The 17,395-nt window shown below is 35.2% G+C and overlaps 2 protein-coding genes across 2 annotated transcripts; one reads left to right on the top strand and one right to left on the bottom strand.

The window, feature by feature from the left end:
* The first annotated feature begins 468 nt into the window (after positions 1–468).
* On the top strand, positions 469–4,853 carry wu:fc46h12 (uncharacterized protein LOC568958 homolog). The gene is made up of 5 exons (XM_043254448.1): positions 469–766; positions 2,781–2,889; positions 3,542–3,658; positions 4,466–4,544; positions 4,627–4,853. The coding sequence occupies exons 1-5, from the start codon at positions 669–671 to the stop codon at positions 4,716–4,718; spliced, it is 495 nt and encodes a 164-aa protein (XP_043110383.1). The 5' UTR covers positions 469–668; the 3' UTR covers positions 4,719–4,853.
* A 147-nt stretch (positions 4,854–5,000) lies between these two features.
* Positions 5,001–16,198, bottom strand: ccdc39 (coiled-coil domain containing 39). Its single transcript, XM_043254436.1, has 23 exons — positions 16,033–16,198; positions 15,818–15,937; positions 15,587–15,733; positions 15,028–15,186; positions 14,698–14,790; positions 14,475–14,603; positions 14,138–14,329; positions 13,772–13,875; positions 13,437–13,569; positions 12,707–12,901; positions 12,422–12,586; positions 11,933–12,070; positions 11,449–11,657; positions 10,227–10,350; positions 9,814–9,973; positions 9,185–9,291; positions 8,743–8,883; positions 8,333–8,512; positions 7,573–7,664; positions 6,612–7,395; positions 6,305–6,382; positions 5,886–5,977; positions 5,001–5,454 (listed from the first exon to the last, which is right to left on the bottom strand). The coding sequence occupies exons 1-20, from the start codon at positions 16,120–16,122 to the stop codon at positions 7,230–7,232; spliced, it is 2,844 nt and encodes a 947-aa protein (XP_043110371.1). The 5' UTR covers positions 16,123–16,198; the 3' UTR covers positions 5,001–5,454; positions 5,886–5,977; positions 6,305–6,382; positions 6,612–7,229.
* Between the last annotated feature and the right edge of the window lie 1,197 nt (positions 16,199–17,395).

Below are 17,395 nucleotides of genomic sequence, written 5' to 3'. Positions count from 1 at the left end.
TTGTATTCCGCAACTCATTACTCCAATATTCCAATAAAAAACCATTTATTATATATGTTAGTCTAACCAATGTAATTCTTGTGGAATAAAAGCATTCATTTCTTACTGACCCCAAATATATGAACAGTATGTACATCGCTCATATTATGTTTACGAATTTAATAGATGTTTGTCCAGTTGTTGCTGTCTACACCAAACATGTGGAACTTTTTTAAAATGACTAGTCATTTATATATAAGCGTAGTCACTACAGGCCTTTCTATACAGTTTATAGTTCTATTTATAAGTACAAAAGGGCCGTTTGTGACTGTGTTTGTGTGCGCAGCATAAATAAATAGCATAATCTTTAGAAGTTATACATATTAGCCTACTTCATGGCCTTTATACGTTCAAAAAGAAAATAAATCTAAAAGACCAGCATATCAGCTGACATACAGTGAATGAATGCATTTAATGCAGGCGTCTCTAAGAACAGAAGGACACACATTTAGCGCTCAGACACGAGTCCTTTGCTAATCAATGCTGCGGCTCCTCGTCCCATCGGACCCCGCATGACAGCACCGATGACCCGAGTTTAGACACGCACACACAGCACAGCTCGGCATAAAACTCGAGCACATCTCTCAGGACTCAGGACAGGACTCACAGAGCGCCGAAGGACCTTCACCATGCAAACGAGAATCTTGCTGCTGACTCTGACCCTGACGCTGGGGATGAACATGATGGCAACAGGACAACCGCTTCACGCTGAGTGCAGAGTCATCTGGTAAGATGCTGTTTCTGTGTGCATACACACTGTAAAAAACCAAAAAAATCTGTAAAATGTACGGTTATAAACCAGCGGCTGTTGCCAGGATTCGACTGTAAATACGGTAACAACGTTTTAGGTTTTACATTAAATTTACAGTAAAATGCTGTAGTTTCATTAACTGATATAATGTCAATATACCAACCTATTAAAGTACTGAAATGTGTTTAGTACTTTTGAAATACACTGCAGGTGCTTATGGGAAAGTCACATGACGAACCAAAGCCCATCACAAGCAGTTTTTAAATATGTACATATACAGAAGGTGCTCAGTATCGTTCACACAAACACTAATCACCATCACGGTGAGACTCTTTAAACTCAAATATGCAATAAACATTCATTTAACGACATTACATGTAACATACAACTCCAATAAACGCAACTAAGCAATAACATAGTTATTTAAAAGAAAAAACTACATTTGAAATGTCAGTTTTACGATTTTCCGTGGAAATTTTACAGGAATTTACCGTTAACCATTTTTTACTGTAGCATTTTCACATTTTTTTTATTAAAATCACAGTAATTGACATTGTACTGTCAGTGAGACTGCATTCATATTATAGTGTTATAAAATGTTGGTGGGTCATTTCCTAAAATGTAACTCTATTAGATGGGCGCATAATGTTGTCATCATTATACACTTAATTAATGCAACATCAGTATATCTTAAAATAAATATTTCAACCTAAACATTTTGCATGTGTCATCATTTACCTGCCCTCAAGTTTTTACACACTTGTGTGAGTTTCTTTCATATGTTAAGAGCAAAAGAAGAAGGTTGATAACCAAGCAGGTGACGGTAGCCAGCGACTAACAAAAACCTTGACTTTAGAATAATATCACAACCAAATAGCTGTCATTAGCTATTGTATTTTATTGGAAGTAAATTATTTAAACTCAAACAGAAGCTATATAAGCTATATAGAAATATAAAAAAATCACGAAACAAAAATTACTAAATGATTAACATAAATAATTATTTTTCTAAAAACTAAAAATAGAAAAATAGAAAATATTTTATTAAATATAATAGTATAATATATAAATAATATTAATAAATAATATATATAAATGATAGTTTCCATGTTATATCTTCTGTCAAAACATACTTTTTGAATTCTGTTTTAAGTGTTTAATAAACGCATTCTTATTTCTTTAGGTTCTTATGTAACTCAAATTTTTATGGCCATTAATAATTGTAAATAATTTGTAATAAATTGTAATATATTTGTCACTCTCTCATGTCACATGTTAGTAACCCTAATAATTTTTTTAAATTAGCGCAGAAGAAAGCGCAAAGGCTGTTTTTATATTAAAGAGTAAATGAAAGGCTGATACAATACTGTTGTAATTGTTCTGTATTTTAAGTGATTTAAAGTGTTTCATAATCTGAGTAGTCTATGTTTTTATGTTGGAAAACCACAAAAAGTATTTTAGGGGAAAAAAACAACCTGGTCGAAAAAAAAAACTTCACACTTCAAAATTAATGAATGTTATGTATCAAAAAATATCCAATTAAATTGCACTGATTATAAAAAAAGTGGCACAAGTGTCTAAAATATGTACATATGTGCATACGAACGGTAGGCTGTTGTTTAAAATGAAGTCAAGCAAAAGTAATGTTAGCTGTGATGCTAAAATGCTAAACTTTGACAGTGCTGATGGTATTTGGGATTTAAAACGAAGCATTTCAATGCATGCTACGAACCAAGACAAATCACAAACTTGTGACTAGCGCCACAAGGCTTTGATCTTTATCTCTATCATCCGCCGTGCGAGATATTCACAGCGACTGACCCTCCACGTAACAATGATTTGACATGCATGATGCAAGCCTGAAGATCCCAGTTCTCTGAATTCCTTCCCTTTAGTCACGCCCCACATCTACAATCAAACGTACAAATCCGCGCCGCCTCTAGTTTTCAGAACATGCCACCGCACTGAAACGTCTCTTATTGTTTGTCAGGCTCTTTGGCATCCCATGCCAGGACGTTTATGTGCGTTTGGTGGACCAGATCAAGGCCTGGAAAGGCATGTCTGGCTGTATAACTGTTGGACAGAGATGCCTGTACGAGGTAAGATCACCTATTCTACTGTTTGCTATAAAGTATGGCTCGTGCTTTAAAATAAATAGCTGACCCAATAATAACTGTAAATTTACTGAAAATATACTCATCTTCAGCCCATCTGGGATGTAAATGAGTTAGCTTTCTCCATCAGGACAGATTTGGAGAAATATAGCATTGCATCACATGATCGATCCTCTGCAGTGAATGGGTGCCGTCAGAACGACAGTCATTAAAACATTACAATAAAACAAAAGTGACCCGCATGACTCTAATCCATCACGTAACATCTTCCGAAGTCAAAAGACGTTCATCAATATGACCTTTTTAACTTCCAGGTAAAACCCTAGCCATTCATCCATAATAAAAAGGCATCTCGTCCAGCTCATGCACAAATATAGAGTTCTTAAAAATATATATCAGGGGATTTTGATGTGAGAGGAACACAGGGGATAAATCTTTACACAGAAAGATTATTTCAGCCCGATGCAATGGTTTATGGTTTAAGTTAAGTGTGTATTTACTGTAAGTGATTAATGACAAGGTTTTCGTGGTGTGGAGTAACCCTTTAACGTAATAATCCAGTAAAGTTTTTTCATGCACAAGGAATGTCCAAAATAAAGAAATATCCAAAAATCTAGTAAACTGATGTCTTTTTCAGCTGGTGTCTGCTACACCTACCCACATCGCAGCAAAACACACCAGCAGGCAGTGGACCAGCAAGGAGGATCTCAACTTTCACCTGGTGTCAGCCGAGGAATCTGTTTGTAGAGTGATGGTAAAATGCTCTGCTGCCGATATTTCCTTTCATAATATCAAAAACACATGAGGGATATGCAAGATGAGGCAGTCATTACTTATGTTGCCTCCTACAAAGAAAAAAAATATTAGACCTTTATTTCAGTGTTTCTGTTTTCACTTTATTTTTTTTTTTTCAAAATGAGTGAAAAACAGAAGGCCAGACATGTATGGCTATTTTCTCATCACAGGTCTGGACAAAATAGAACAAAGCATTTGTTAAATATGTATTGCCAGACTACTGACTGTACTACGGATCGGTTTTGGTACATTTTGACCCATATATACAGTTTTTTGGGGGAAAAAAACATTATTTTCTACATGAAAAAATATGTGATTTATTCCTGTGATGTCAAAGCTGAATTCTGAGCAGCCGTTACTCTTGTTACTTTTAAGTGTGCTTTAGAAATTATTCTAATATCCATATTGCTAAAACACATCTCTTACATTTTCTATTCAGAACTCACACTCTATTCACTTACTGTTTTTTTATATATATATATATATATATATATATATATATATATATATATATATATATATATATATAATGAAGCTAGCTTCTCTAATCCTATTTGTTTTCGTTTGTTGACTTCTGGTTTGCTTTCGTTGTCCTCGTTTGTAAGTCACTTTGGATATAAAGCGTCTGCTAAATAACTAAACGCATCCTCAAGAAGCTTTTCTTATTATATCAAGTTTCGAACCAGACACTCTCTCTCTCTATTTTGAGCGGCTGACTATTCCTTCTCAATGACTTTTATACTCTGTTGTTGTGCCACTGCCACAGGGATTTTCTATCTCTAAAGCATGGGCCAGGGTGGAAGACAACGGCATCACGTACTGCACTCTCTACAACCTCATCGAGGGTGAGACCTTTCACTCAGTGCTGTATTCTGTGATGAAACGCAGCCTTTTCTTTTTCCGTCACTCACACTTGCGCGTTCGCAGGCAGCGGGCTGGTGGAAGCCGCGGGTTATAAGCAGTACACGAACGAGTGGATTTGTCTGGACTACTCGACGGCCAACTGCACCATCTACTGATGAGATCTGCCGGTCTTCGATGTGATTTTCAGCAGTCATACACAGTTATATAGTTTGATAGCGTTATTGTTTGAATCCCAAGTGAATAACAACAACCGTGCTGAACTGCACCATTATTAAAGCATTGTGCTCGTTTCAATTGTTTCCACCTCAACTTTGTAATTTTATATATGGTGTAATATGACTGTAATACATAGATTTTCTTCAGAAAATGTAGTGTCATTGATAGTATCTGAGACATTCATTGTCTGTTATGAACAAAAGAGTCTGAGGAGCACTATATTGACAAGACTTTTGCCTGATTGAGGACACATAACTGTCTTTATTGGAGAAAAAACACATGTTTCTTATATATTTGTAAACATTTATGTTTTCTGATTGGGTATAGTCCAATTGTTACACATGGAATAGGCTATATAAATAAAACTAAAGCAAAGTTATCATGGCAAAAAAGACTTAATAGTATTTAATTAACAGCAATTAAGCTTAAAGTTGTGCCTTGACACTGCTGCTGATTCAGAGTACTTTATGAACAAAGAAAATAAATCGTATGTATGCGCTCTGTTTAAACTACACAAAGAAGTATAACATAGTCGTGACGGTTTAGCTGACCTTACTAAAATATGAATACTAGATTACAATATTAATATTCCTAAAAAGAGCTGGAGCCTTTCTGGATTCTTCTCACAGTAATAGACGTTGTTGCTTTGTGTTGAGAAGGAATGAAATTTTCAATCTGAAATGACAAAAAATTGAAATGTAATTTTATATTTACATATTTATATAGCACTGATATATATATGTATATATATATGAAATAAAGTTATACAAATACCAAATACCTCTTTATTAAATTATGCATTTTATGTATCATGGTAAGCCACATTTAACATTGTTTTGTGAACTTAAAGTTAAAGTTAAAATCAGGTCATTTCGATAGGAATCTGCTTGATCAGGAATTTCACAATAAATGAAATATTTTCTTCTTCCCATTTTACATTAAGTTTGTCACAAGACTGGCAGAAAGCTGCTTGGTTTCAACTTCTGTGCAAGTGATGCATACATTGCTACAATAGTGACAGTAGACAATCTTTTTGTTTCTGAAACGTGACAGTGTACATTTTTCACACGTAATAGGATTAGAAATGTGGAAAACAAAATGTATACCTGGCGTACAAGCCGCTCCATCTCAGGTGAGTTCATAGACAGATCAACCAGAGATTTGACATTTATTCTCAAGCCAGTAATAACTGAAGAGCCTATGAGAAAAGAATGTGTCATAATAAAACCAAAACTAATCTGATAATAACCTCCACACCCAAAAAAAAAAAAAAAAAAAAAAAAAAAAAAAAATATATATATATATATATATATATATATATATATATATATATATATATATATATATATGTCGTTTTTTTGCATTTCTTAAACAGAATTGTATTCAAAATAGTTATTTTTGGTTGAATTTTTTTAAACTAAAATCATTCTAGCATATTCATGTCTGACTAAATAGCAGTAGGCTGACTAATAATATTTTGTGGTTTTATACCCACTATATTAAACAAGAAAATATGATATTGTACCGAGCTGCTGTGTCGATGGTGAAGAAGTCATTGTCCAGATGTCTGGAGTTGATGTTGTTTCTGATATTGTGGGAGCAACTGTAAATAACAACAATCAAACAAAAACCAGGTTTGGAAGTAGATATGCAAATGATATAAAGTCAATATTTCAACATTTTGTCATTTAATTATTTGTATCATACAACAGACTTAGAATGACTTTAGCATAGCAATAACACCGCTAAATGTTCAGCCTCAGCCTGAATAATGATTTAAGATTAACTGTTCAGTATTTTTGCCAGAAGTATGAGTTTGATCAGTCACTCACCGGTAGAGGTCGATTGTCCAAAAGAAAAAAACAGAAATCCAACAAACAGGACGCAAGCTTTCTCCATGTTGGTTATCCTTTAGGAGGAACGTATCTGAATAAACATCGAGTGGCTCTTCAGGTTTCTAGGCTGTCTGAGGGCGTTGATTGAACCGTCTCATGGGTTTTCATGAATAATGAGGCTGAACACACCCAAGAACTGACGGCACAAACACAATGGGCAGCAGACGGAAGTTATTCAGATTTTTTTTTCCCTTCACCTGATACCTCTGATTGATCACGGGCCAAAGCACACATGAATGTAGGGTTTTATTGTTTCTTTCTTGTTGCTGCATGTAACACAATCAAAGTTAAAAAGTAGTAGTAAAATAAAACAAGCCCTGTGTCTGTACTTCCAACCGCAAGAGTTTTCACGAAAAATGTCTAACATGAAAAAAGTCTAAAAGTCATACTTCTCCTAGAAACGAATTCCTAGGAAAATGAAAACATAAAAGCTGTTTTAAAGAAACACTGAATTGAATGACTGAATTGCGTTACAGCTGGAATATCAACGAAGGTGGTACTGGTATAATTAGACTTAATAACTTCACAGTTCTTCATAGAAACCGCCGTCTGGTTCTAAGGGCTTTTGCACTTGCTGCTCCTGCTGCTGCTGCCAGAGCTGGGCGGCCGAGACCCTTGAGGAGACGTGACAGAGAGACCCAAACCCAGATCCAGCGTCTTCACCGCAGGGGACGTGACAGACTGGTTTCTGGGACTGCTGCTGGTTGAAGGGTTTGAGGCTCTGATGCGTACGCAAGACAACACATAACACATTCATCAGGACTATCCGCATGTCTTGCCTATTTGTCTGATTTAATCTGTCATATTTGAAAGGACAATTATGCTGTAATCGGAGCAGATGCATATGCGGGCTATAAATCATAATAGACTGTGGATAAAAGCATGATTATGTGAATACCGATGGAGTGAAGCAGAACTGCGGGCTGAGTTGGTCTTTGAGCTCAGACGGCTGGATGGAGTGGAAGCGGGAGAGGGAAGGGACAGACCAGCCTTAAAAGAGGAAAATAACCACATTAGCCATTAGAGTTAATTAGTAAGCTCATTTCTATGGATGAAGCTAGTAATTACTAAAGCAGTCCCACAGGAATTCCCCAAAGCTGCACCACTGTAAAAATGTTAAACTGTTTGCATTAGTTTGCCTTACCAAGAGGGCGTTCATTTAATCTTAAGTAAAATTGTAGTATTATAAAATTTTAATACGATAATAAAAAAAATGTGAATATATTTTCAAATTTAATTTATTCTTGTGACGGTAAAACTGTATTTTCGGCATCCTTACTCCAGTCTTCAATGTCACATGATCTTTCCAAAATCACTCTTATATGCTGTTATATGAAACATTTTTAATATTATCAATATTGAAAACAGGTGTGATAATTAATATTTTGCAGAGACAAAAAATATTATTAATATTTTTATATATATTTTAAATTGGATTTACTTGAAACAGACATCTTCTGAATATTTTCCTGTTCTTTTTGATCAGTTTTAAATCATTTGAAAACTGCAGTTTACTTAGCATTGCCTGAACGTTCTACCTCTGTAACACTTTGACAAGGCAGCACTTACATTTTCTGATTACTAATTGCATTTTGCTTTTATATCACCACGTTGCTTATAAATGATGAAGGGTAATGCGCTGCTGTGTCATGCTTTACCTGCATAAAACGTATCTGCAGCGCAGATGATAGGTCTGGGTTCTCCTCCATGGTTTCCAGGAGCATCTTATTTACGCTTTTATTTAATTCTCTGAGTTCTCGTAGCTCTATGTCACGTTCCTCAAAGGTCTTCTCACCGGTGTTTTTAGCGGAACGGATTTCCCTGGTATACTTGGCACACTGTGAGATAAGAATCGATACCAATATTGGTATAATCAGTCATTGCTGTCCATGCTCTGTGTGTACATATAAAAATTATAGGAGAGAGAGCCATATCTGTATTGTCACACTTTTTTGTAAGTAGGCATGCTGTCACAATGGAACCTTTGTTTACTTCTTTTGAAAACAATATCTGATGTTAAATCTAAAAATACAAAGCACGAAAGTCGGACATGCGGGGGCGGTCGGACCTGTTTGATGGCTCTGTTGAGTTTCTCCTCCTGAGAGAGAATGTCTTTGTTGAGAGAGAGCACATGGGCTTGAGACCTCTCAACGCTCTCATTCTGAACTGCTTCCTCATGAAGAAGACCCTCCAACGTGTGGGACATGCTCTGAAAAATGTGGAAAAAACTTAACGTACAAATCAAAATGAATTGGTTTCGATTCGTATCCAACTACGTCCAAGTGTTATTTGTTATTACTGAACCTGACCAAGATAATTAACTTTTACATTTTCGCTTTTCACAGGGCAGGTTTGAAGAAACCTGTTTGACCTGTCGTGAGAGATGTTTGCAAACATTGTTTTTAAATCTTATGTCACCCAGTAACATAAATATAAAAGTGAAAGAACACACTTTGCATTACGGTTTGTGGAATGTCGGGTGGAATGTTTACGTCGGTAGAAATATTTACTTCAATGTCCTCCTGCAGTTCTCGGATTTGTCGTTTCTTGTATTTGTATTTCTCCTCAGCTGCTCGCCTCTGCTCCTCCAGCTTCAGTTTCTCCTGATGCGCAGGGCCTACACGATGAGTTCACAATATTCACAGTCAAATTCTATGTGATCGTCTACATTGCAAAATTCAGTTATTGTTGGATAAAAACCTGCACATATCTATACTGCAATCAAGTGACATTTGCTTAGAGGTATGGCTTAAGCTACATATATTTGGAAACTAAACAGACACTAAACTGAACATGACTGTGAAACTAAAAAGAACATAATCTGTGTGTGACACATGTAAATTAATGCTAGTGTTGCGCAAGCGTAGCTACATCTGTTTCCTCATACTACACAGATAGGTTTGCCAGACCACTTTAACATTAGAATCACACAAGAAAGTGGTGATACAGAATGTTGAAGAAGATGACAGTGAGTTATGGTGTTTGAGAGTACTTAATACAAACAGAGAAGGCAGAAAAATCACGTGTTATTTAACCAATAAAAAGTTTTACATGTTGCACATCCTTTTTTATTGAGAAAGCGTCTCTTTTTAACACTTTTTTGTATATATATGACATTATATCAAGTGAATGTACGTACTGGACTCTGTGACTTTGGTCAGAGCTTTACGATAGGTTGTATTGCAGTTGTTGACGACCTGCAGAGTGTTCTCCAACGCGTGGATCTCTTTCTCAGTCTTGCGGATCTTGGCGTCCAAATCATCCCCTTGCCGCTGGAGTTCTTCTTTCTCTTGAGCTGCCTTCAGGAAAAATCAATTTGACATTTTAATTTACTTTAAAATGTAACTTTTCCATTCACAGTGTCACATGATCTTTCAGAAATAGTGATTTACACTTCACTTGCAATCACATTTTAATGATTACAGATCTAAACCTTTATTATATACGAATCGGACGCCTAAAGCAATATTAATTTATTTACTCTCATTCTACCTTGAGCATGATGTAGCTCCTTTCATCTAATTAGCAGAACAAAATAAAGAAGTACTATACCCTTATAATGAAGTAGGCCTGGGATTTCTCCTCTTCTCCCTCTGGTGCAGCCAAAGAAACAGTCAGGATCTCGTACCTCTTCCTCATTTTGTCAATTTTGAACAGTCTCTCGTTCACAGCAGCACTGAGGGCAATATAATAAAATATATGACATGTAATCAGCCATTAATATAGGTTTGAAAAAGAAAAAAATATATATTTATTTCTCATTTATTTGCAATTTTTTTTCATTTAAACTCAATTGTTTTTCATATTTTTTTACATCAAGGTGTATGCCATTTGTGCCTAGTTATTATCTCACTTGTTTTGTTAATAAATGTTAGCCTATTTTATAATAAGCATGAGCTTCAAATTATTTTAAAGTCTTGTTTAATAGCATTTTATATATATATATATATATATATATATATATATATATATATATATATATATATATATATATATATATATATATTAATAATTATAATTATGTAGAGGTGCTATATATATATATATATATATATATATATATATATATATATATATATATATATATATATGTAGCACCTACAAATTACAATTCATATATAATAATTATGTTGATATTATGATTTTTTTAGCTCATTTAACCAATTGCAAACCACATTAATCTTAATACTATTATTGTCACTTATAAATAATAATTTTATTATTCATAAGTGATATGTAATTGTCCATGAAGGCAAAAATAATTTTTTCAGGTGTACATAATATCAGATAAAATGAGTTAAAAAATAGGTTCAATTGCCCACACTGTAAAAGAAATTAGCCATTATTTTATTTAATACCTAAAAAAATTATGCACACCTGAATTTAAATTGTTTTGCTTTCATGGACAATTTTATATCACTTATGACTGATTAATGATTATGATTAAATATAAATTGCTTAATAATACATAATAAAATTACATAATACTATTAAGTAGTTATTAAACTTGATGGGCTGTGGAATTGGTAACGTGTCCTTGGAAAATAATATGATCAGAATATCGGTGGGTCTAATAATTATGCACGCACTATACACAATTACAATACGAACAGTTAAAAATTCAATAAAATAAATTCAGTCATAAATCACGGTATACACTTATTTAAATTGACCTGTATATTGCTTTTAGCATGTATCTATATTTTAAGTCCACACTAGACATTTAAATCAAAACTACTGTGGCTGTTGTGCTCCTTAGTCAGTAGTTTTTTACCTGAGCCCTTGTCTCTCTTGTTCAGTGAGCTTGATCTGTTTAGTAAGCATCTCTCTGTGTACACGGATCTCCTCCTCTCTCTCTTTCATGGCCGTCTGAAGCTGCAGACGTCTCTTCTCCAGGCTCAGCACTCCATCTGCTCGGTCGTACAACAGATCTCTCAGACGCTGCACCTCCATCTTCAGGAGACCTCTCTCCACCATGCTGTCCTGAAGAAAGGAGACAAACATACGTGTGAAACTTACGTGTTTTGTTGATATCTCCTATTTTTCACTACTGTCATTTTTAAAATGCTTTTGCTAATTTAAGTTATCTGCAATACAGTAAAAATATATTTTACATTTTATTAGTTATTCTGATAGCAAGTGCTGATGGTAAGGAAGATCAATTCCATTATAAAATGTACAAATGACTTAAAAAGACAAGAGGGTTGACTTGTGCTGAAGAATTTTGTGATTCTTTCAGGTCCAATCAAGCTATTCACCTGTTTTTTGAGCCTGAGTTTCTTCTGATCTTTCTCAGAGTTGTCAATGAAGAGTTCCAGCTCATGGATCTTGGAGGTCAGTTCTCTTTTTTCTGTTCCGACCTTCTCTGTGTCTTTTCTAACGCAGCGGATATCATCCTGAGAATATGTAATACACACACCAAAACAGGTCATGTTTCACAATCAAAAAAAAAAAAGAAGAAAAATTATGTATACACTACTGTTCAAAAGTTTTAGATTTTTAATGCTTTTTAAAAAATCTCGGTAACGTGTGATGTTTCAGAAATCTGAAACATTCTATTATTTGCTGCTCAAACATGAATCATTATTATTATTTTCAATGTTAAAATAGTTTTAGGATTCTTAGAAGAACTGAATGTTCACAAGAATTTATCTGAAATACAAAGTTTTTGTAACGTTAGTCACCTGAAACTCTAGAATGGTAGAGTGTGTGTATATTCACTTATATAGCGCAGTGCACTGTCGCACCTGGAGTTTCTTCAGCTGTGTTGTGAGGGTGGTGGCTGTTCTCTTCTTCTCCTCTAGAGCTTCTTCCAGATCAGAGGCCTTCTTCTCCAGAGCTTCCTTCTCTTCTGTGTTCACCTTCCCCTGCAAGTGTGAAGTCTTCCTCTCCAGCATCTGGATCTGAAAGTCCTAGACCAAACAAAAGAACAGCACTCATCTGTCATCTGTCAACTTCAACAAAGCAACCATGCAGTATGTGTTAGGGGGGCTGATAATAACTATTTGTTGACAAAAACATGGTTCTCTTGCCTGGTTGGAGATGATCATCTGCTGTTTGAGCAGGTTCTGGTCCAGTTTGCTGAGTCTGCTATCTAGGTTGGAGATAGCGACTCGGGTGGCACAGATCTCAGCCGTGATGTTCTTCTCCTTATCACGCATTCCCTGCAACTCCTGACTCTTTCTGAACATGAGCTCTCTTTGCCGGAGGAGCTGAGCATCTATCTCCTACACAAGCAAACAGTAACAAACAACTTTGACCAAAAGTACAATAACTGCAAATATGAAGATGCTGCCTTCTCATACAGCCTAAATGTTTGCTAAATCATATTGATCAGTCCAGGATTATGCATTGATGTACAATACAATATGAACTGAAACTGAACTGTTACAACTTTAACAATTCGCTAAAGAATGTGAATGATTTTATTTAATGACAAAAAAAATGGTTCATGGGTTATGGGCTGGAATGGAACTACTAACTGTAAATAAATAAAAACTAAAATAAATTCAATATAACACTAGTTAAATGACAAAATAGAAAACAAAAACAAAAAAACTACAATTAAAATGAAAGCTGAAAATGTAAAAATATAACCAAATAAATAATAATAATATACTGTATAATTCTTAGAGAGAGAAAGAGAGAAAGCAGCTTCCTTTTATTTATGAGCCATATGGCTATTCAATGCAAAACAAAATGATGCCCAGATTAGCAGTGAATTGCTGAAGAGTTGAAAGAAGTCAAAGGAGTGAAACTCACTTTGATGTTCTGTTCCTGTTCTTTACGCAGTTGCTCCATCTGTTCTGCTTGTTCTTCACCATCCAGCACTGCCTCCATCACCAACCGCAGCTTCTCTTTCAGAGCAGAGTTATGCAGCTTTGCCTCTTCAACTCTGCAAAAAACTGCATATATTACTACAAAGAATCTACGTCGTTTATATAATGTCAGACCTGAGTTGAGGCACCACACTCAGTGTGTTTTGTTGCTGCAGAACTTGTTTTGTTCAGCTTTGTTCTATTCTCCTAATTTACTTGTAAGAAAGAAAGTTGAAGTTGAAGATTGCCGGACTGCAAACTATAAGGAGAAAGCATTACTTTGCTATTTTGTCCTGGATGTCCTTTTTCATGCTGGTTAACTGAGATCTGGTGGTCTCCACATCTGTGGCTGTTCGGTCTAAAGTTCCCTTCAGAACTTCCACCTGAGATCAAAACGCCACATTCAGTTAGTTTAACACTTTTTGAATAGCATACCGATGTATTAATATGTACTATAAAATATAGATGTACTATAACATGGTATACTAATAGTACCATTTGATAAAACCATGGTACCATGGTACTAACAAAAAATAGAAATATTGTCCTGGTACCAAAACAGCCTTGACAACATGATGGTACCCAGCCCTCTTCACGTGAGGACAGCAGAGCGTGGAAACGAGCTGTGGAGTTGGGAAGACCAACCTCATCCTGCAGACGTCTTTGGTTCCTCTCCTCTTCCTGAAGCTGCTGCCTGAGTCGAAGCGCCTGACGTTCAGCCGTGCTTATATTCCTCTCCAGCTCCTTATTGTTCTCTATCTCACGCTCCATGAAGTCCTTCCTCTCCTTGAGCACATCATTCTTCTCTCTAATCACTTCATTCACCTCTGCCTGCAACTAGACGTTCAAGTGATTGACAAAAAAACATTTTCTGAATTAAACTGTGGATATAACTGTAGACTGAAATTTGTAAGTTTAACATTAAAAAATGCACTGGATTAAATGGCGTCTTTGTATTTAAATAGTGCCATCTTCAGGTTACCATGGCACACTGCTGTATCTCCTGGTCTCTTTTTCTCATTTGTTCAATGGTGTTCTCCCACTGGCTGATCATCTCTTGTCTCTCAATGTGAGCCTGACGAAAGCTCTCGGCTGTCTTGTCAAGAGCGATCTGCATCCCAAAATACAAGAGCATATGTTAGTCTATAAGAATGATGGCGTGATCAACAATAAAAATGTCCTTTCACGAAAAAAACATCTATCACCTGTGCTGTAACACTCTCAGTCACTTCGCTGTCCAAGGTTTTTCTCTTCTGGTTGGCTTCAAGAGTCAGTTTCTCAATGTTCAGCGTCAGCTCCTGTTTCGAAAGGCAGACATCGGACCAGTTGCATAAACATAGCTATTATGTTAAGACTGTGTCTTAAGAACTAGTCTGACTAGCAGTTAACCCGAAAGGTAATTACTTTAATGATTCAAATTGGACCAATCTACAGTTTTGTAATTGACTTCCGAAAACTTCTGACCAGTCTTTAAAAAAATCTAAGCAGATGACTAAAGTTGACAGCTGATCCTGCCTCTGTTACCAGGAACTCACTCGAATCTTGCTTTCGTCCTGCTTGGCGTACTTGATGATGGCCATGGTGTCTTCATCCTTGTGAGCTGACTCCTGCAGCCAGGCCTCCAGGGTCTGCTGATCCCAGTTCAGCCGATTCTTCAGTTCGTCAAGTTTCTGGGTGGCTTTAAAGACGCTGTTCTGTGAAGACGATTGACAGAATTACACTAGATTTGTAATTGCTATGTAAAAACACACAATGCCAGAAAGAGTAGAAAAGCAATGCTATCGCATTCAACTATGCCATCACTCAAAATAAATGTTTTATTAATGCAGTTCAAAACTGTAACATTTTAACATGATCATTCCGATATGCTTATTTGCCGCTCATGACACGTTCGTTAATAATATCAGCGTTGAAAACAGTTGTGCTGTCAAACAGTGGTGTAGTTAAACAATGTTTTAAAAAAACTAATTAATGATTGATCGTTAAGAAAAGAAAATCTGACCACAGATTTAACTGTAGTGTGTATAAAAGTCTGTGCATACATATGTAGTTTGTGTAGACACCAGTGATGGTGGTGTATGTGCTAGCTTCAACCTCTTGTGCGTTCTTCTTCTCATTCAGCGTTTTCAGTTGATTCTCCAGCTGACTGATCTCCTGCTTCAAGCGGCCTGTCTCTCTCTCCGCCAGGGCTCTGAAATGCACCTCTGATTCGGTCTCCTTCTCTCTGGCTTTGCACAATGCCTGAACACACGCGAACACCGCGTCTTAAAAACAGAAAAAGAACCGGAAGCACCAAATTCCTCCACAGTAATCTCACAACGTTACCTGAGTGTGAGAAACCTCTTGTCTTAGATTTTTGAGGTGTTCGGTTAGAGCGCTTATGACATCCTTGTTTTTATTTATTTTGTTTTCGAGATTTAATTGCTCTTTTTGCTTCTTCTGAAGCTGTGGAGGGAAGACAAAAAATGATTGAGATTTACAAACACCCCTCTTAAACATCGTAATGTAGTCATTTAATAACAGATAAACTTCTCACTCACCTCCTCCTCTAACGCTTTATTTTCTCTGTCAGCTACAGGGATGGCAAACCCCGCGTCCCATCCAACCTCTGCTAACAGGGAGTTAGACATTTTGCTGTTTCAGAGACGTTTATGGATAAAACATAAAAGGTTCCGCGATGTTATGCCGACCAGTCATTTAGGAACGCCTGAGTTTACCGTTGTGTTTTTAAGACTCGTTTCCTAGCAACGACGCTAACTATCAATATGCCGTATTCGAGCGATAGGTGACGCCAAACGCTCCTTTATCATATTACGAATTTTTTTTTTTTTAGAGAAAACGTCTTTATAATGATTATAATGAATTATAATTAAAGCATGTTTGAAAAGTTTAAATTATCATTAACTTGTGAGTTTTGCATTTGTTTTATTTTATCATCAAATTTATTTTGGAAAGATTTAGTGATCTTATTCATATTTAAGTAATTTTAATTTATTCAAGTACAATTAAAACGGACAACTTTTACCTTTACTTGATTACATTTCTGAAGAAAAAGTTGTACTTTTTACTCCTTAAAATAATTTTTCTTCTTTAAAAGTACATTACATTTTTATTTTATCTTATGCACATTAAAAATGGCAAACGTAAGCTTAAATGTGCTTGATGTGAGAACCAATGATCAATGTTTTGTATTGTTTTCTCTTTTAACCAAACCTCTTTCAGGAAAAAGTTCTACTTTTTTAATACTTGAGTACAAATTTAAAGTAGATCTTTTTTTTCTTTTACTCAAGTATGTTTTTTGCCAGATACTTGTACTTTTAATTGAGTAAATGTTTTTTTGTTGTTGTTTTTTTTTTCTGAGTAGCTTTACTTTCACTTGAGTAAAATGCTACAGTGCCTTTTACACCTCTTATTGATCTTATTAATAAAAAACTGGGATATACAACGAAGATTGGCCGGTTTGTTCAGTGTGCTTTTTTATTTTTCGAAGGAATTGTTTAAAAGATAAATACATTAATCAGTTATTTATTTTACTAGCATGGTATCACATGCAAACCAAACCTTTCACATTTTAAAAATGCAAATTAAATATAAATCTAAAACAAACACTGAAAACATGCAATGCTTTATGTATTACTTTTTGTTATTGTGGCATAAAAAAAAATACTTTAACTGTGTGAACAAAAGTATGAATAACTTTCTTATAATTTTGTGATTTAGGAGTCCTTTATAATGAAATTATACAAAAAAAAAAACAGAAATTAGTTTTGGAAATAATTTACGCATCCGCCTTTCATCCTAAATCTGTATCATGAAAAAATTTTTTTATATATTATAGAATTTTATAATAGAAGTCTAAAAAGCTAGTCAATGGTATTTATGTTCTGAAATAACATAAAATAC

This window comes from Puntigrus tetrazona, chromosome 2 (assembly GCF_018831695.1).
Source record: "Puntigrus tetrazona isolate hp1 chromosome 2, ASM1883169v1, whole genome shotgun sequence".
NCBI classification, from domain to species: domain Eukaryota; kingdom Metazoa; phylum Chordata; class Actinopteri; order Cypriniformes; family Cyprinidae; genus Puntigrus; species Puntigrus tetrazona.
The sequence above is the reverse complement of the archived record's forward strand: the minus strand, read 5'-3'. Positions and strand labels throughout refer to the sequence as shown.

Bases quoted from the DNA above. Each gene is read 5' to 3' on its own strand.
- wu:fc46h12 (XM_043254448.1), top strand. From the start codon at position 669: ATGCAAACGAGAATCTTGCTGCTGACTCTGACCCTGACGCTGGGGATG. The intron at 2,890-3,541 runs GTAAGATCACCT...TGTCTTTTTCAG, and splicing joins GACAGAGATGCCTGTACGAG to CTGGTGTCTGCTACACCTAC. The intron at 3,659-4,465 runs GTAAAATGCTCT...CCACTGCCACAG, and splicing joins AATCTGTTTGTAGAGTGATG to GGATTTTCTATCTCTAAAGC.
- ccdc39 (XM_043254436.1), bottom strand. From the start codon at position 16,122: ATGTCTAACTCCCTGTTAGCAGAGGTTGGATGGGACGCGGGGTTTGCC. The intron at 15,734-15,817 runs GTAACGTTGTGA...GCGTGTGTTCAG, and splicing joins AAGAGGTTTCTCACACTCAG to GCATTGTGCAAAGCCAGAGA. The intron at 7,665-8,332 runs GTAAAGCATGAC...TCCTCTTTTAAG, and splicing joins TGCAGATACGTTTTATGCAG to GCTGGTCTGTCCCTTCCCTC.